This window comes from Hylobates moloch, unplaced genomic scaffold, assembly GCF_009828535.3.
Source record: "Hylobates moloch isolate HMO894 unplaced genomic scaffold, HMol_V3 SCAFFOLD_19, whole genome shotgun sequence".
Taxonomy (NCBI): Eukaryota; Metazoa; Chordata; class Mammalia; order Primates; family Hylobatidae; genus Hylobates; species Hylobates moloch.
Window position 1 is genome coordinate 14,206,498 of NW_026652294.1, and position 19,767 is coordinate 14,226,264.

Genomic DNA, 19,767 nt, shown 5'->3' on the forward strand with positions numbered 1-19,767 from the left:
AGATGAGGCTTACAGATACAGACTTTAGAACTGGAATGATCCAGTTGATGAAGACTTGGAGATAAAAAGTCAAAGTATCAGTCCATAAAGTCCCACACTGGGGCAAATAACAAGATGAACAACAAATAAGACCATGATGTTGTCACCTACTTCATTTGCGTATTTGTTTTGGGAAAACAAAAAGTCACCATAGAACATTTGCAGTCTTGTAAATGTACAGTCAGTTTATTCTCTAAGGATGTCACCTTCTTTTTGTTTGTTTGTTGTTGCCCAGGCTGGAGTGCAATGGCATGATCTTGGCTCACTGCAATCTCCGCCTCCCAGGTTCAAGAGATTCTCCTGCCTCAGCCTCCTGAGTAACTGGGATTACAGGAGCATGCCACCACACCTGGCTAATTTTTGTATTTTTAGTAGAGACAGGGTTTCACCATGTTGGCCAGGCTGGTCTTGAACTCCTGACCTTGGGCGATCCGCCCGCCTCAGCCTCCCAAAGTGCTGGGATTACAGGTGTGAGCCACCACACCCATCCTAAGGATGTCACCTTCTGATCCATCATCATTAGCATAAATTAAGAGGCAATATGATTAGAGAAAAAACATTAAACCAGGGTCACTAGCGTAGTGACCTTGTACAAGTGATTTAAACTATTTGAACTTCATTTTCCTCCCTCTCAAAATTAATTTATGTTTATTGATTACTTACCATGTGCCAGGTGCTTTTATGCATCATCTTATCTAATTCTCATGTGACCCCAATGTAACTCATATCCTCCTTGGACCTCCCTGTTGTTTTTGTGAAGCCAATCTCAGTATGTTGTTGAATCCCTCTCCATCTCACCTCCTCCCCCAAAAAAGAACCCAGAATTCCATCTTTAAAATGTTGAAAAAAGTATATATTTTTCTGCGTATTTTGGGAGAAGACAGAGGGGAGAATTACTTAACAAAACTTCTTAAACATACCCTTTTTTTTTAACCACCTCTTCTCTTTCCTCAAAATTCTTCTCCTTTGGCAGTACTCCCCTTTCCCCCATCTTCCCAAAATCTCAAAGCCTCCCCTGCCAGGCATGGCTCACAACTGTAATCCCAGCACTTTGGGAGGCTGAGGCAGGTGGATCACCTGAGGTCAGGAGTTCGGACCAGCCTGGCCAACATGGCAAAACTGCATCTTTACTAAAAATACAAAAATTAGCCAGGTGTGGTGGTGGGTTCCTGTAATACCAGCTACTTGGGAGGCTGAGGCAGGGAGAATTGCTTTAACCCAGGAGGCAGAGGTTGCAGTGAGCCGAGATCATGCCACTGCACTCCAGCCTGGGCGACAGAGCAAGACTCCATCTCCAAAAAAGCCTCCTAATTCTTGGGCAAGTTCAATCTTTCTCTCCTCAATGGACCACTTCTCGAAAATGCCATCTGTAATCTCACTCCTTAGCAAGTAAAAAGCACCAGGAGTACTTACTGTCCCTCAAGCTTGCCCTTGCCCATGCCCCTCAAGATCCACACTCTAACCAGTATTTAAGGTAGGCATGATGATTATTCCTAATTTATAAAGGTGGAAACAGAGGCTCAGAATACTTAGTGTTTGCCCAATTCCAGAATTTAAAAATGTGGGAGCCAGGATTTGAACCCAGGTATCTTTGACATCAAAGTTAATGCTACTTGAACCTCACTGTACCATCCTCCCCATCCTATACCATAACTCTATATATGTTTCATGACCCCAGCATCCTAATTTGACATTGCCAGGTCAGGCTGTTTTGGGTCTTCCCTCAACAATATAATATGCCATATCCTGTTCAACCAGAGGGGGAGAAGTGAAATATTCTCATCCCCTCTTTACTACTAATATACACCCCCATCTCTTCCTCCTCGCCATACTCCCCAGTTCCCTGACAAAAGGAAGAAAGAAGAAGAGAAGAAAATATAAAAGAAGAAGAAATAAAATGATAGGCTCAAAGAGGGTTGTGGGTGGTTTTCTGAAGCTGTTTTCACTTGGTCAGAAATAGAAGAAAATTGGCCGGGTGCGGTGGCTCACGCCTGTAATCCCAGTACTTTGGGAGGCCAAGGCAGGTGGATCATGAGGTCAGGAGTTCAAGACAAGCCTGGCCAAGATGGTGAAACCCCGTCTCTACTAAAAATACAAACATTAGCAGGGCATGGTGGCACACACCTGTAGTCCCAGCTACTTGGGAGGCTGAGGCAGGAGAATCGCTTGAACCCGGGAGGCGGAGGTTGTGGTGAGCCAAGATGGTGCCATTGCACTCCAGCCTGGGCGATAAGAGTGAAACTCCATCAAAAAAAAAAAAAAAAAAAAAGAAAGAAATAGAAGAAAATTAAAGCCCTCTAAAAGAATGTGGAATGCTATTACACCTTCTTGTGCTTCACCTCAAGACTTGGTTATAACTGCTGTAATAGTCAGGAAGTTCAAAGAAACTTTAAGAAAAGTTTCCTGGTCTACTTTTCACTGACAGATCGACTGTTTTAGCTGAATTGTTTAGTTAAATAATAGTTATCCTATGTATTATTTTAGTTTAGTTTAGTTTTTGAGACAGGGTCTCTGTTGCTCAGGCTGGAGTGCAGTGGCATGATCTTAGCTCACTGCAGCCTTAGCCTCCCAGGCTCAAGTGATCCTCCCACCTCAGCCTCCAAGGCAGCACAGAACCAGGCACATGCCACCACACCAGGCTAATTTTTTGTATTTTTTGTACAGACAGGGTTTCACCCTGTTGCCAGCCTAGTCTCAAACTCGTGGGCCTCCAAGGGATCAAACAAGGGATCTGCCCACCTTGGCCTCCCAATGTGCTGGGATTACAAGTGTGAGCCACTGTGCCCAGCCAATAATTATCCTTTATCGAGGATCTCTTATGTGCCAAGATTGCCGTAAGGATAGAACAAATGTATGTAAGTGAACAGGTACAGTTCCTGGCACATAGGAGCCTTGTATGTATAATATTCAAGATTCAGGCCGGGTGCAGTGGCTCACACCTGTAATCCCAACACTTTGGGAGGCCAAGGCGGGCAGATCATTTAAGGTCAGGACTTTGAGACCATCCTGGCTAACATGATGAAACTCCGTATCTCCTAAAAGTACAAAAAAATTTGCTGAGTGTGATGGCGCACACCCGCAATCCCAGCTACTCAGGAGGCTGAGGCAGAAGAATCGCTTGAGCCTGGGTGGTGGAGGTTGCAATGAGCCGAGATCATGTCACTGCACTCTAGCCTGGGTGACAGAGTGAGATTCTGTCTCAAAAAAAATAATAATAATTCAATATATCTTGAATTCTCACAATGCCCTAAGAGGTAAAGTCTTTTTATTCCCATTTTTTAGTGAAAGAAACCGAGGTTCATAAAGGTACCCCAAGGTAATATAGGTAGTAAATGTTTAAGTCAGGATTAGTAAAGCAGGTAAATAATTGTAGTCACTGGAGTTATGCCTTACCTGAATTATTTCATTTTATTTTACAACTATTAAGTACAGTTATTATCCCCCATTAAAAATGAAGAAGTAAGGCCGGGCATGGTGGCTCACACCTGTAATCCCAGCACTTTGGGAGGCTGAGGTAGGTGGATCACCTGAGGTCAGGAGTTCGAGACCAGCCTGACTAACATGGCAAAACCCCGTCTCTACTAAACATACAAAAATTATCCGGTATGGTGATGGGTGCCTATAATCCCAACTACTTGGGAGGCTGAGGCAGGGAGAATTGCTTGAACCCGGGAAGCAGAGGTTGCAGTGAGCCAAGATTGTGCCATTGCACTCCAGCCTCGGTGACAGAGCAAGACTCCGTCTCAAAAAAAAAAAAAAAAAAAAAAGGAGAAAAAGGAGGTCCAGTGCAGTGGCTCACACCTGTAATCCCAACACTTTGGGAGGCCGAGGTGGGTGGATCACTTGAGGTCAGGAGTTCAAGACCAGCCTAGCCAAGATGGTGAATCTCTGTCTCTACTGAAAATATAAAAATTAGCCAGGCATGGTGGTGGGCACCTGTAGTCCCAGCTACTCCAGAGGCTGAGGCAGGAGAATCGCTTGAACTTGGGAGGCGGAGGCTGCAGTGAGCTGAGATCCTGGCACTGAACTCTAGCCTGGGTGGCAGAGAAAGATGCCGTCTAAAAAAAAATAAAAGAAGAAGGAGAGATTTAGAATGGTTAAACAATTTTCTCAAGTCATATGGCTAAAAAGCCAGAATTTGAACTCAGGTCTAACTCCATAGCTCATACAACACACAGTATATCAGGACTGCTTCTGCCTGGGGAATGGCTGGTATGCTGTCACCTGAGAGGTTTTGCAGGGATGTATCCATTTCTCCAGTGAACTGACCATAGTCCAGAGCCCTCAGCCTTGCAGGCAGAGATTTGATTTGGTCAGCTTACTAAGAGCCAATCTGTTTCTTGGCGGCAGACACCCATTAATCAAGCTCATGAGACTGAATGAAGAACCAGAGGGCCAGTTTATTGATAACGAAAATGTAGCTACATTTGAGATTCATGTGACAGCACATTCTCTCCCTGTAAGTAGACCTCAATAGGAATCCAAATTTTAATCTGAAATTATTTACTCGATATGGAATCCAAGCAAAGGGAAAAATTTGATGACTTAGAAGAATGTCTGCCACATAGCAAGGACTCAGTAAATCTTAGTTATTATTATTATTATTAATACCCATGTATACCAGAGAAGGGGTTATGAATTTCCCAGACTTACACAAACATTTTTGTATGTGTGTATATGTGCCCCTTTTTTGGTGGGGGGGGGGGATGTTTTTATTAAATTATCAAAGTGTTAGTGACCTACAAGAAAGGCTAAGAGCCATAAATTTGGCCAGGTATGGTGGCTCACGCCTGTAATCCCAGCACTTTGGGAGGCTGAGGTGGGCGGATCATGAGGTCAGGAGTTCGAGACCAGCCTGACTAACATGGTGAAACCCCGTCTCTACTAAAAAATACAAAAATTAGCCAGGCATGGTGGCATGCACCTGTAATCTACTACTAGCTACTCAGGAGGCTAAGCTAGGAGAATCGCTTGAACCCGGGAGGTGGAGATTGCAGTGAGCTGCGATAATGGCACTGCACTCCAGCCTGGGCAACAGAGCAAGACTCCATCTCAAAAAAAAAAAAAATCCATAAATTTGACACAAAATCCTGAACACCTTAGTGGAACAAACAAAATTTGTTTGTTTTGCTTTCTTTTAAACCTATGGGTTATATCGAACAAACAAAATTTGAATTGGCTTGATATTCTCCTGGAGCTAAGGCTGCTATGTCACAGCCTATTTTGATATAACTTCTTAGTTTATGAATCATTTGTTAGACTTTTTTATCCCATAATATCTTTCTTTTTCTTTTTTTCTTTTATTTTATGTATTTTATTTTATTTTTGAGACAAAGTCTTGCTCTGTCACCCAGGCTGGAGTGACTGGAGTGCAGTGGCACAATGACCACTGACCGCAGCCTCAACTTCCTGGACTTGAGAGATCTTCCTGCATCAGCCTCCTGAGTAGCCAGGGCTCCAGGCATGCACCACCATGCTCAGCTAATTGTTGTATTTTTGTAGAGATGGGGTTTTACCATGTTGTCCAGACTAGTCTTGAACTCCTGGGCTCAAGGATCCACCTGCCGCAGCCTCCCAAAGGGCTGGGATTGCAGGTGTGAGCCACTGTGCCCAGCCTCATTCCTATATGTTTTCTTTGCCCTTTTGCAAATGCTATAATCTATTTCCCCATTTGGGTGATTCAAAATCATCTCCTTTTGGAAATAATGTTCTTAACATTCAGGCTCTTCACCTACAGTAATGACAAGCAATTGTCTCTATTCTTTTTTGCACATCGGGTACCACACTAGTAACAGTAAACAATAGTTTGCTAAGAAAAAAAAAATCATGGCTATACATCTAGAAGCTCTAGCTTCCCAGTCTTGTTCAGGTTATCTATAATGGCATGGGAGGCATGGTGCTTCAACTGGGGAAATCTATCTTCTTTTATATTTGCCTCTGTCAGAACACGCTTCAAAAGTTCTCTGAATTACAGTTTTGAAGATATGACACAAATCTGTGTCCAAGAAGGACCTAGCCCAGGGAGTCCCAAATTGTCATCTCTGTATTCATTCCACAATATTTATGAAGTACCCTGTATATTATAGGCACTTTTCCAGGCACTGGAGTTTCAAAGATAAACAGATATTTAACATATAGTTGGGGAATAAGACCAATACATTTAAAATTACCATGTAGTGTGCTTTATTTATTTATTTATTTATTTATCTATTTATTTATTTTGAGACGTAGTCTAGCTCTTGTTGCCCAGGCTGGAGTACAACAGTGTGATCTCGGCTCACCACAACCTCCGTCTCCCAGGTTCAAGCGATTCTCCTGCCTCAGCCTCCTGAGTAGCTGGGATTACAGGCATGCGCCACCACACCCGGCTAATTTTGTATTTTTAGTAGAGACAGGGTTTCTCCATGTTGGTCAGGCTGATCTTGAACTCCCGACCTCAGGTGATCCGCCCGCCTCGGCCTCCCAAAGTGCTATTGCGCCCGCCTGTAGTGTGCTTTAATAAAAGAATACAGACTGTTGGAAAGCACAGAGCGGGCCAGTTTCTACTGTTTCAGGGAAACAGGCAAGGGTTCCTAGAAGGGAGGACACTTGAAGGCTGTGTAGGAGCTGAATGAGCAGACACGGTGGGGAAAGGAGCTTTCATTTTAGAGGGAATAATGTGTGCAAAGTCATCAAGGATAAGAAGACTTTCTGAAATCAGAAAAAAGGAAGTTTTAGAGGGAAGGAGAAAACATGAGTACAACTGTAGTTAAGTATATAGGTGGTGGATAGAAAGAAGAAGTTGAGGAAGTGTCCTCCTAAGAGCCCTTATTTTCTTTTTTATTTATTAGTTTTATTTTATTTTATTTTATTTTGTTTTATTTTATTTTTTTGAGACGGAATCTCGCTCTGTCACCTGGGCTGGAGTGCGGTGGCATGATCAGCTCACTGCAACCTCTGCCTCCTGGGTTCAAGCGATTCTTCTGCCTCAGTTTCCTGAGTAGCTGGGAGTGCAGGTGCATGCCACCACACCCAGCTAATTTTTGTATTTTTAGTAGAAACAAGGTTTCACCATATTGGCCTGGCTGGTCTCAAACTCCTGACCTTGTGATCTGCCTGCCTCAGCCTCCCAAAGTGCTGGGATTACAGGCATGAGCCACCGCGCCCGGCCGAGCCCTTATTTTCTTTATAAAGTAGCAGGCGATGTTGTCCAAGGTGAGGGGATAAGAATGGAAAAGGGGGCTTAAGGAGACTACTGAAGGTTAGGCAGTAAAGCCAACCATGCTCACACAGGAGAATGAGCAGCATTGAGAGACTAGCTGGGAGAAGCAGTAGCATTGTGTTAAGACTTCTCTCTGCCCATTTAGCTAACCTTGACTATCCGTTCTTAGCTCCTTTTGATAGAAATTTCCAACTGGTCTCAATTTTATTTTCTCTTAACTTCTGTGAAAACACCAATCTTTTTGCAGTCCAATATTCCCCTTGGAATTGTTGTAGCATAAATATCTTAAGATGAAAAAACTTTTTTTTTCTGAGACAGAGTCTCACTCTGTCACCCAGGCTAGAGTGCAGTGGCACAATCTCAGCTCACTGCAGCCTCCGCCTTCCGAGTTCAAGCGATTCTCCTGCCTCAGCCTCCCACGTAGCTGAAAAAACAATTTTAAACACCCACTGTGTGCCTGGTTGTGCAGAACTAAACACAATATAGTCTGCCCTTAAGGAGCTTAGTGATAGAGAATAAGAGAGGAATTGAGAAGGAATACAATAAGTAAATAAACAATAGTGCTAAAGGCAGAACATGAAAAGTACATTACAGAATCATAAATACAGTGTTTGCAGGCTCAGAGTTCATAGCCCAATTAAGAATATCCTCAGGGTCTCAAGCAGCCCATCTATACAGAACATAAGATTATTTTAAAACCATGAAGAACCACCTGTAAGGTAGGGTGACCTGAAAAGTTAAGTGGCATCGATCCGTAAGCATTATAGAGACAACTCACTTATCTAGCTATTTTATCCAACTGAGAAGGCTTTATTGCTTTACTAACCTGTCAGGTGCCTGGCAAAGCAACCCAGCTTTCTGACTTCTTAACTGCTGTTAGTCTCGACTGTCTGGCTGCCACTTTCTTGATAGTGGTTCACTCCAAAACTAACTCTTTGTCCTTGTTCCTATGTTGGACCTGCTGCATTATATATATAATTTTTTTAAAAATGTTTTAAAGAGGGCCTCACTATGGTGCCCAGGCTAGCCTCTGAATTCCTAGGCTCGAATGATCCTCCTGCTTCAGCCTCTCAAGTAGCTGGGACTACAGATATGTGCCATAGTGCCCAGCTTCTACTGAATCTTAATCAATCCTATTCAGCGCCAACCAGGGATCTTCTGGTCCTAACCTCTGAGCCATTTAATCAAGTAGAAGTTTATCTCAGCAAACTCCTTTACCAAAGAGCTTCTTATCCCGACCAACTACAGTCTAAATATTTAACCTCATGCCAATCAGCTACATCCTTGCTATACCAAGCCTGAAGCTTAGAGTAACCAGAATCATGAACACTTCCATGGAGCAAGCACAACTTGAATTGACTTGTAACTATATTCTTCCAGAACTGAAGCTATTATGCTATATCACAGTTTATTTTGATCAAGTATAACCTTTAGTTTGTGCTGTTCCCTTATTGGTGATTTCTAAGCCCACATTTTCTTTTTTTTCTTTCTTTTTTTTTTTTTTTTTTTTTTGAGAAGGAGTCTTATTCTGTTGCCCAGGCTGGAATGCAGTGGCTGATCTCAGCTAACTGCAGCCTCCACCTCTTGGGTTCAAACAATTCTCCTGCCTCAGCCTCCCGAGTAGCTGGGATTACAAATCAGGTGCACGCCACCACACCCCAACCTCCCAAACTGCTGGGATTACAGGCACGAGCCACTGCGCCCAGCCTGTAATCTCATTTTTTAAAGTCAGGCTGGGCACGGTGGCTCGTGCTTGTAACCCCAGCACTTTGGGAGGCTGAGGTGGGCAGATCACCAGGTCAGGAGTTCGAGATCAGCCTGGCCAACACAGTGAAACCTCATCTCTACTAAAAATACAAAAAATTAGCTGGGCGTGGTGGTGGGCGCCTGTAATCCCAGCTACCTGGGAGGCTAAGGCAGGAGAATCGCTTGAACCCAGGAGGCGGAGGTTGCAGTTAGTGAGATCACACCATTGCACTCCAGCCTGGGTGACACAGCTAGACTCCATCTCAAAAAAAAAAAAAAAAAAGTCAAACAAAATATAAACTATTTATCATAGGAATCTCAAAAGCCTAGACTAGATGGGGTATATAGTAGTTCCAAAACTCACCCCACTCCATAGTTTATGAACAAGCCTCTGCTTGTTTAGAATATACACTTATTCCAACTCCTGACATTCACCACAGAAAGATTGCCTTGTAATTGCAGATATTGCCATATATAGTCCATATGATGAAACCTGAAAGGGTATTTTATTAATTCAGCTTTCAGGCAGATCCCAAAAAACCCATTGGGGGACACATTCTGGCTCATGCTTCAACAACAAGAATAAGCTTGCGAAAGGGAAGAGGAGAGCTCAGAATTGCCAAGATTTATGACAGGTAAATATTTTTTATTCTGTGTGTGTGTGTGTGTGTGTGTGTGTGTGTGTGTGTGTGTAGAGACAGGGTTTTGCCATGTTGCCCAAGCTGGTCTCAAACTCCTAGGCTCAAGCGATCCACCCACCTTGGGCTCCCAAAGTGCTGGGACTATAGGTGTGAGCCACCGCAAGGCTGTAATTATTACTGCCAGATGCTGTGTGTTTGAATTTCCTTCTAAAAAATTATTCAATTTATTGGGAAGTCCCTACTGTGTACTAGGTACTAGGGATTAAGGGATTCTGTTGACACGTAGACTTGGTCCCTGACCTTTCAAAGCATACACCTGGATAATGAAATCATCAATTCCAATTAAATTGTGTTATGTGCAAGGTAAGTATCAAGTATGGGAACATATCCTCCTTTCTTTTTTTTTTTGAGACGGAGTCTCGCTCTGTCGCACAGGCTGGAGTGCAGTGGTGCAATCTCGGCTCACCGCAAGCTCCGCCTCCCGGGTTCACGCCATTCTCCTGCCTCAGCCTCTCCGAGTAGCTGGGACTACAGGCGCCCGCCACCACGCCTGGCTAATTTTTTGTATTTTTAGTAGAGACGGGGTTTCACCGTGGTCTCGATCTCCTGACCTCGTGATCCGCCCGCCTCGGCCTCCCAAAGTGCTGAGATTACAAGCGTGAGCCACCATGCCCGGCCCTCCTTTCTTTTTGCCAGGTTAACTCTATTTGTTTTTCAGGTTTCAGTTTAAACATCACTTTCTCAGGGAACCTTTCCCTAACCCTTACAGTCTAGGCTACTCAGTATATTATACCCTATATTCTTTCTCAGCACTTTACGTGTTTAATTAAGAAACAGATTTTGGCCGGGCACAATGGCTCACACCTGTAATCCTAGCACTTTTGGGAGGCCGAGGTGGGTGGATCACCTGAGGCCAGGAGTTTGAGACTAGCCGAGATCGTGCCACTGCACTCCAGCCTAGGTGACAGAGCAAGACTCCGTCTCAAAAAAAAAACACAAACAAAAAACAAAAAAGAATTAGATAACCTGGGAGGATGAGCTAGGCAACCTATGTTTCCACGGAAGGTACTCAGTAATCTTTTAATTTATTTCAAAGTATTTTATAGTTTGCTCCTCCATTAGTCTAGTCATGAGAAAGGTGCATACCTCTATAGAATCAGATAAACCTCTAAGGGGCTGCTATACAATGCCTGACACTATACTAAAATAACATCCAGTTGGCCAGGTGCAGTGGTGCACGCCTGTAATCCCAGCACTTTGGGAGGCCGAAGCAGGCGGATCACCTGAGGTCAGGAGTTCAAGACCAGCCTGGCCAATATGGTAAAACCCTGTCTCTACTAAAAATACAAAAATTAGGCGGGCGTGGTGGCAGGCACCTGTAATCCCAGCTACTCAGGAGGCTGAGGCAGGAGAATTGCTTGAACCCAGGAGGCAGAGGTTGCAGTGAGACGAGATCTCACCATTGCACTCAAGCCTGGGGGACAAGAGCAAGACTTCATCCAAAAAAAAAAAAATTAAAATAAATAAATGAAAGAACATCCAGTTATCCTTTCACCTGTTTCCAAGTTTGGGGTAATTTTTCTTGACATTCAGACCTTTATATATAGAAGTTGCTCAATAAATGTTTGTGAGGGTTAATAATACTTGTGGGTAAGTTCTGTAGGCCACATTTGGTTGTACCAACTCAGATGTCTCTGGAGACTCAGACTGATGGGCGCATAATGCCTGTGACATGAATATAGTATTTATAGAAATAGAGCTTTTTATAAAATTCTGTTCCCTTGTATTCTGTTAGTCCTGAGATGCCTGAAAATGAAGCCACCTTCGCAATAACTGCTGGAGGAATTGGGGATGCCAAGGAGTAGGTGGTGAATTGATGCAGATTGCTTCTTAGTGCTTATTAGGAGCTGAAGAAATGGAAAAGCAGTCTCCAATTTCACATCTTGAAATAGAGGTTTTTTCCCACGTTACTAAAGTCAGCAAAAGAGATTTAAATCTTATATTTATCTTAAAAGTCCCTGATTTGTGATAACTATACATTGTATGTAAATTTAGGGATATGTATATGTATGTTTGTGTGTGTGTGTGTGTGTGTGTGTGTGTATACCTGACATATATAGTAGATATATATACCTATTGAAATTCTCTCACTCTGTGTATGTATATATACCTATGGAAAATTGTTGCGAAAGGGGTATGTGATTCCCTCCCTTTCACTTTTCAAAGTGAGCCACTAAGCAGATAGAAAGTCTAAGAGTTCAGAAATGTCCCATTCTCCTGAGGACTTTCCCTTCACCATTTTTCTAGGGTACAGTGCCACTGACTGACAGAGCTGGATGTTTTTCCACAAGAGGATTTAAGGGAGGAATGTTTATAGGACACACACAAAAAAGCTCTTTCTATTTATAATATCAAACTGCATATTCACCTTTATAGCAACAGAAAACAGACATTAAATTAAGCCAAATTTTAAATCATTTGACTTTGACAAGCAGAAATTACTTTTAAAAAATGTATTTATGGCTGGGCGTGGTGGCTCACACCTGTAATCCCAGCACTTTGGGAGGCTGAGGCAGGTGGATCACTTGAGGTCAGGCGTTCAAGACCAGCCTGGCCAAAATGGAGAAACCCTGTCTCTGCTAAAAATACAAAAATTAGCCAAGTGCAGTGGCATGTGCCTGTAATCCTAGCTACTCTGGAGGCTGAGGCAGGAGAATTGCTTGAACCCAGGAGGCAGAGATTGCGGTGAGCCAAGTTGGCACCACTGCACTCCAGCCTAGGTGACAGAGTGAGACTCCGTCTCAAAAAAAAAAAAACTTTTTAAAAATGTTAAAATTAATTTAAATGTAAAATTTCTGAATACTAATCTTAGAAATGTGTAAAAGATATTATTTTGATTGTTAAACAAAAATAAAATCCTGTTTTCAAAATGCATGTATGGTGAAAATATGTAAAAATAAATATACTAATGACAACATACAATGAAGAGCTTTATAGACTTCAATCTTTATAGACTTTAATGTTACATCAACTTACATGAAAATTCCAGGGCTGGGCGTGGTGGCTCACACCTATAATCCCAGCTCTTTGGGAGGCCAAGGCGAGTGAATTGCTTGAGCCCAGGAGTTTGAAGACCAGCCTGGGCAATATGGCAAAACCCCATCTCTCCAAAAAATACAAAAAAATTAGCCAGGCATGGTGGTGTGTGCCTGAGGTCCCAGCTACTCAGGAAGCTGAAGTGGGAGGATCGCTGGAGCCCAGGAGGTGGAGGTTGCATTGAGCCAAGATAGAGCCACTGCACTCCAGCCTGGGTCACACAGTGAGACCCTGTCTCAAAAAAAAAAAAAAAAAAAAAGAAGGAAAGAGAAGAAAATTCAAGTATTCGAAGTACCGTTTGTTACAAAAGGTATTTGATTATTCATGAAATTATTCACTCACTAATTATTATTGTTAAGCGCTAAAGAATAAACAAGGAAAATGTGGTTCCTACACGTAAAGAATGTGTACACTAGTTAAGAGAAAAGACTAATATTTAGGAAAACAAGAGAGCAAGTGATTATAGAATTAATTCATAAGCAGTGTAATCTTGGATTGACCCTTAAAGAAAAAGTAAAATTCTGCTGGGTGCAGTAGCTCATGCCAGTAATCCCAGCACTTTGAGAGGCCGAGGTGGGTGGATCACTTGAGGTCAGGAATTCGAGACCAGCCTGGCCAACACAGTGAAACCCCATCTCTACTAAAAATATGAAATTAGCTGGGTGCGGTGACGCACATCTGTAATCCCAGCTACTCAGGAGGCTGAGGCAGGAAAATCTCATGAACCCGGGAGGCAGAGGTTGCAGTGAGCTGAGATCATGCCACTGCACTCCAGCCTGGGCGACAGAGCGAGACTCCGTATCAAAAAAATAAATAAATAATAAGTAAAATTCCGAAAATGAGAGGGGAAAGGTTAAGCTGAGAGACTGCAAAGGTATAGGAGCTGGGATATGGAAAGAAAACAGAGGCTAACTCAGCAAGCAGAAATTGTTCACAATGCAGGATACTGGGAAATTGGAGCTTTTTTCTTCCTTTTACCTTTTGAAAACCACAGAAGCTGCTTCCCTGAATAAGCAGAAATAAAGTCATCTAGGAGCAGATTTTCTGCATTCTGCAAAATCACTTAAATGGCTTATTTTCGTATGCAAATATAAAGGCACACTTTAGTCCTAGGGAAAGGAAGGCTTTGTTACTTGATTCATTGTGTATATTTTAAATTTTCTGTGTATTATGCTGTTTTAACTTTTTTGTTTTGTTTTGTTTTGTTTTTTGTTTTGAGACAGAGTTTCACTCTTGTTGCCCAGGCTGGAGTGCAATGGCGCAATCTCGACTCACTGCAACCTCCTCCTCCCGGGTTCAAGCGATTCTCCTGCCTCAGGCTCCCGAGTAGCTAGGATTACAGGCACCCACCACAATGCTCGCTAATTTTTTGTATTTTCAGTAGAGATGGGGTTTCACCATGTTAGCCAGGCTGGTCTCGAACTCCTGACCTCGGGTGATCTACCTGCCTCAGCCTCCCAAAATGCTAGGATTACAGGCGTGAGTCACCACGCCCGGCCTGTTTTAACATCTTGAAAAATCTTTCTAGCTGGGGAGAGACTGCCCCTATCAGGGATAGCCAATTCTTAGAGATAGCAAAGGGACTAGCCAGGAGCATGCCTTTGATGCGCAAACTAACTAATCTACAGCCATCCTAGCTCTATCTGGCCCTTACACTCCAGAAGAGACTATTCCTTTGCCTTAATCATACCAGGCCCTGCTACCAGGCAACTAGGGGCCACTCATCTAATTTAGAGCCTATTGAAATTTCAGCCTGGGCAACATGGTGAAACCTGGTCTCAAAAAACAAACAAAAGTTAGCCAGGTGTGGTGGCACGTCTGTAGTCCCAGCTACTCAGAGGCTGAGATGGGAGAATCACTTAAGCCCAGGAAGTTGAGGCTGCAATGAGCCGTGATGGCACCACTATACTCCAGCCTGGGTGACAGTGAGACCCTGTCTCAAAAAAAAAGAAAAAGAAAAAGAAAAAGATTATTCAACTGGCCACTCCTCAACTGTTTAACCTGCCCTGCCTCAGAAACTTCAATAAAGGCCATGGCCCAAGCTCTCCCCCATCCCAGTGTTCTGCCTCCTGACTACCCCCACATTCCCCAGTGACCTCTGCATGGCATGTGGTGACCCCCTCTTTAGGACCTGTGAGTATAATAAACTTTCTTCAAGCCTCTCCTATCTTTCCTCCTGTGGCCACATCTGACTATCCTATAAATGTACAATTTAAATAGCTTTGACAACATCCTTGATAAAAACTGAGCATCTTCTAGAGATTCCCTGGTATGAGGAGCCCTGGAGAGGGGGTGGACCAATTTGCATAGCAGCCCAGAGCCTTCTAGTAGGGACAGAAATAAAACTCTCAAGACTTGAAATTCAGAGAATTTTTCTGGGTTAAGCAGAGTACCTCTGACAAATGACAATTTACCAAGAAGTGGGCATTCGGGTTGGAAAACAGGGCCCAAAACAAAGGCCTAGAGTTCAGTGGAGAAGCTGGTTTCAATATGGCATCTGGCTAAGGCTGGAAGTCTCTCTGGGTCCAGCCACTCTTACATGTCCTGCTTTGGAGAACAGTGGCTGAGTGTGAGAATGTGAACTAAAAAGCTGTAACTTGGGGCCCAACTTTGGGACAGAACTGCAGATTATGCAGGTATCTGGGCCCGCAGGAAAATCACCAGTGCCCACCGAGCTTTTCTAGGCCGGGGTTCAATTTGTTACCTGTGAGCAAAGGACCATGGCTTTCCAGTCCTCCACTCTCCATTTGAGTGTAGACATAGGTCTGGTCTATTTCTGGCCTATATAGGGGAGAGGAGCACTCAAAAAAGAGGGTTTATTGGTTAGGACTCTTTTGGTTGCAAGCCACAGAAAAATACTGTTACCAGAAAAGGGTCCTAACCCAGACCCGAGAGAGTTCTTGGACCACACCCAAGAAAGAATTTGGGGTGAGTCCATAGAGTAAAGCAAAAACAAGTTTGTTTGTTTGTTTATTTATTGATTCATTTTTGAGATGGAGTCTTCCTCTGCTACCCAGGCTGGGGTGCAGTGGCGCAATCTTGGCTCACTGCAACCTCCACTCCCAGGTTCAAACGATTCTCCTACCTCAGCCTCCCAAGCAGCTGGGATTACAGGCTCCCGCCACTACACCCAGCCAATTTTTGTATTTTTAGTAGAGACGAGGTTTCACCATGTTGGCCAGGATGGTCTCGAACTCCTAACCTCAGGTGATCCACCCACCTCAGCCTCCCAAAGTGCTGGGATTACAGGCATGAGCCACCGTGCCCTGCTACTTTCTTTTTCCCTTTTTTCTTTTTGTTTTTTTTGTTTTGTTTTGTTTTGAGAGGGATTTCATTCTTGTTGCCCAGGCTGGAGTGCAATGGTGCAATCTCTGCTCACTGCAACCTCCGCCTCTCAGGTTCAAGTAATTCTGCTTCAGCCTCCCAAGTAGCTGGGATTACAGGCATGCCTAACCTTGCCTGGCTAATTTTTTGTATTTTTAGTAGAGATGGAGGTTTCACCATGTTGGTCAGGCTGGTCTTGAACTCCTGACCTCAGGTGATCCACCTGCCTCGGCCTCCCAAAGTGCTGCGATTACAGGCATGAGCCACTGCACCTGGCCCCGGCTACTTTCTTAATAAACTTGCCTTCAGGCTAGGCACAGTGGCTCACGCCTGTAATCCCAACACTTTGGGAGGCCAAGGTGGGCGGATCACAAGGTCAGGAGTTCGAGACCAGCCTGGCCAACAACGTGAAAACCCATCTCTACTAAAAATACAATAATTAGCCAGGCATGGTGGCTGGCACCTGTAGTCCCAGCTACTCGGGAGGCTGAGGCAACAGCAACTGTCTCAAAAAAGAAAAAAAAAAAAAAATGGCTATTCCATAGGCAGAGCAGCAGCATGGGCTGCTCGACTGAGTACACTTACGGTTACTTCTTGAGCAAGTGCTAAACAAGTGGCAGATTATTTATGAATTTTCCAGGAAAGGGGTGGGCAATTCCTGGAACTGATGATTCCTCTCCTTTTAGACCATACAGGATAACTTCCTGACGTCATGGCATTTGTTAATGTCATGGGGCTGGTGGGAGTGTCTTTTAGCATGCTAATGCACTATAATTAGTGTATAATGAGCAATGAGGACAACCAGAGGTCACTTTCATTGCCACCTTGGTTTTGGTAGGTTTAGGGCATTATATTTACCTATCCTGTTTTATCAGCAAGGTCTTTGTGACCTGTATCTTGTGTGACCTCCTATCTCATCCTGTGATTAAGAATGCCTGGTGGCTCACACCTGTAATCCTGAGGTGGGCATGGGCAGATCATGAGGTCAGGAGATCTAGACGATCCTGGCCAACGTGGTGAAACCCATCTCTACTAAAAATACAAAATTAGCTGGGCGTCATGTTGCATGCCTGTAGTCCCAGCTACTCGAGAGGCTGAGGCAGAAGAATCACTTGAACCCGGGAGGCGGAGGTTGCAGTGAGCAGAGATCACGCCACTGTACTCCAGGCTGGCAACTTCATCTCACAAAAAAAAAACAAAAAAAAGAATACCCAACCTCCTGGGAATGCAGGCCAGTAGGTCTCAGCCTTATTTTACCCAGCCACTATTCAAGATGGAATCCCTCTGGTTTGAACACCTCTAACAATGCTAGCAAATGCAAGACAGGGAATTCATTGGCTCACGAAACTGAAAAATCCAGAGGAAGAGCTGACTTCAGCCACAGGTGAAGCCAAGGTGTTGAACAGCAGCCTCAGGACTCGACATTGCTGCCTCCCTCTCCTGCTCTGCTGATTTCCATGCTGCTATTGTTTTCAAACAGGCCTTCCCCACACAGTAGCCAAGTTACTGCTTCTAACTTTAGTGGGATGCATCAAGTTAGAAAACTCACTAGAACATGCCTTTTTCCTCATAGATTATTCATTCTGGGCCAGGCGCGGTGGCTCGCACCTATAATCCCAGCACTTTGGGAGGCCGAGGAAGGCAGATCACCTGAGGTCAGGAGTTCAAGGCCAGCCTGGCCAACATGGCGAAACCCCAACAAAAAAAATTAGTCGGATTTGGTGGTGCGCACCTGTAATCCCAGCTACTCAGGAGGCTGAGGCAAGAAAATCGCTTGAACCGGATAGTCGGAGGTTGCGGTGAGCCGAGATCGTGCCACTGCACTCCAGCCTGGGCGAGAAGAGTGAAACTGTGTCTCAGAAAAAAGACAGACAGAAAGAGAAAGAGATTAGATACAAGGGATATCTTTCATCATGGTGAGAAGGATTGGACCTTAGACACCAAGCTGTGGCCAGTCAGGACTCCTTCAACTGACCCTGGCTTGTTAGTGCAAATGTTTCACATTTTTTGGTTGCACAGTTTGCATTTCTCCATCATAATGACACTTGTTTTCTTTCAAAGAGTCACCTCTCCCCAATTCAGGGAGTGCATCCTGGGACACTGAATACCAAGTGACAGTCACAGGATGACAGCAGGGGTTAGAGGCTGCTCACACCTGCAGTGACAGCAGGGGGAGCAGGGTCAGCAGGGCCTAGCAGCAGTGGCAGGGGCCTGACCAGGCTGTTCCTGCTGCTAGACTGGGGTTTCCGGCTCCTAGACTGCCGAGTGGCTCAGACTCCCATCCATGCCCAGGCTGTTTCTGCAGTCTTCTGCTAATTCAATGAACCCTAATGTCCTTTTTTTTTTGAGACAGACTCTAGCTCTGTCATCCAGCCTGGAGTGCAGTGGTGTGATCTTGGCTCACTGCAACCTCTGCCTCCTGGGTTCAAGCGATTCTCCTGTCTCAGCCTCCCGAGTAGCTGGGATTACAGGTGTGCACCACCCCACCTGGCTAATTTTTTTTTTTTTTTTTTGAAACGGAGTCTCGCTCTGTCGCCCAGGCTGGAGTGCAGTGGCACGATCTCTGCTCACTGCAAGCTTGGCCTTCCGGGTTCACGCCATTCTCCTGCCTCAGCCTCCCGAGTAGCTGGGACTACAGGCGCCTGCCACCATGCCCGGCTAATTTTTTGTATTTTTAGTAGAGACGGGGTTTCACTGTGTTAGCCAGGATGGTCGCGATCTCCTGACCTCGTGATCCACCCGCCTCGGCCTCCCAAAGTGCTGGGATTACAGGCGTGAGCCACCGCGCCCTGCATTTTTGTATTTTTAGTAGAGACAGGGTTTCACTGTGTTAGCCAGGATGGTCTCGATCTCCTGACCTCGTGATCCACCCGCCTCGGCCTCCCAAAGCACTGGGATTACAGGCATGAGTCATCACGCTCAGCCCCTAATGTCCTTCTAATAAGTTTCCCTTTGCCTTAGTTAGCCAGTTAGATTCTACCACTTGCCATCTAGAACTCCAACCAAGGTACCAACAGAGTACCTCTCAAGTTCCGCCTTCAGGGACTGGAGACAGGAAAGCCAGGAGGGGCTTGCTTAACACTCAGGTGGGACAGCTCTCATTATTCATACTCTTCACGTGCTTTCCTACGCCAGGCTTCAATATTTTGAGAGGGAAGTTGTTAAAGGGATAGCTTAGATTTTACTTGATTGAATATAAGAGAAAACCCCCAAAATAAGTGTCTTAAACAAAATACAGGTTTATTTTTCTCTCATAGAAAAGAAATCTAAAGCTAGGCAGTCCAGAGATGCTACTACGGTGGGTCCACTTTGTCATCAGGCCCGCAGGCCTCTGTCTTTCTGCTTGACCATCTTAATTTTTGACTTCCGTCTTCAAGGCCAGCTCATTGCCTAAGTTGGCAGCTGGAACTCTAGTCAGAGAAACCAAGTTGAGAGAAGAAAGATAAAAGGCAGTCTGGGCGCAGTGGCTCACACCTGTAATCCCAGCACTTTGGGAGGCTGAGGCAGGTGGATCACTTTAGGACAGGAGTTCGAGACCAGCCTGGCCAACCTGGTGAAATCTCATCTCTACTAAAAACACAAAAATTATCCGGCTGTGGTGGCATGTGCCTGTACTCCCAGTTACTCAGGAGGTTGAGGCAGGTGAATCGCTTGAATCCAGGAGGCAGAGGTTGCAGTGAGCCAAGATTGTGCCACTGCACTCCAGCCTGGGTGACAGAG

The 19,767-nt window shown here is 44.6% G+C and overlaps 1 protein-coding gene across 8 annotated transcripts in view; it reads left to right on the forward strand.

The window, feature by feature from the left end:
• DMC1 (DNA meiotic recombinase 1) overlaps positions 1-12,561 on the forward strand; it is a 54,774-nt gene extending 42,213 nt beyond the window's left edge. For 4 of the 8 annotated variants that reach the window (XM_058431411.1, XM_058431412.1, XM_058431413.1 and 1 more), the window contains 2 exons: positions 9,505-9,621; positions 11,423-12,557. In XM_058431411.1, coding sequence (XP_058287394.1) covers positions 9,505-9,621; positions 11,423-11,492 — 187 coding nt within the window. In that variant the 3' untranslated portion in view covers positions 11,493-12,557. Of the gene's footprint in view, positions 1-9,504; positions 9,622-11,422 lie in introns of all 8 variants that reach the window. The other 4 variants (XM_032139912.2, XM_058431408.1, XM_058431409.1 and 1 more) reach the window with 3 other exon arrangements.
• The last annotated feature ends 7,206 nt before the right edge of the window (positions 12,562-19,767 follow it).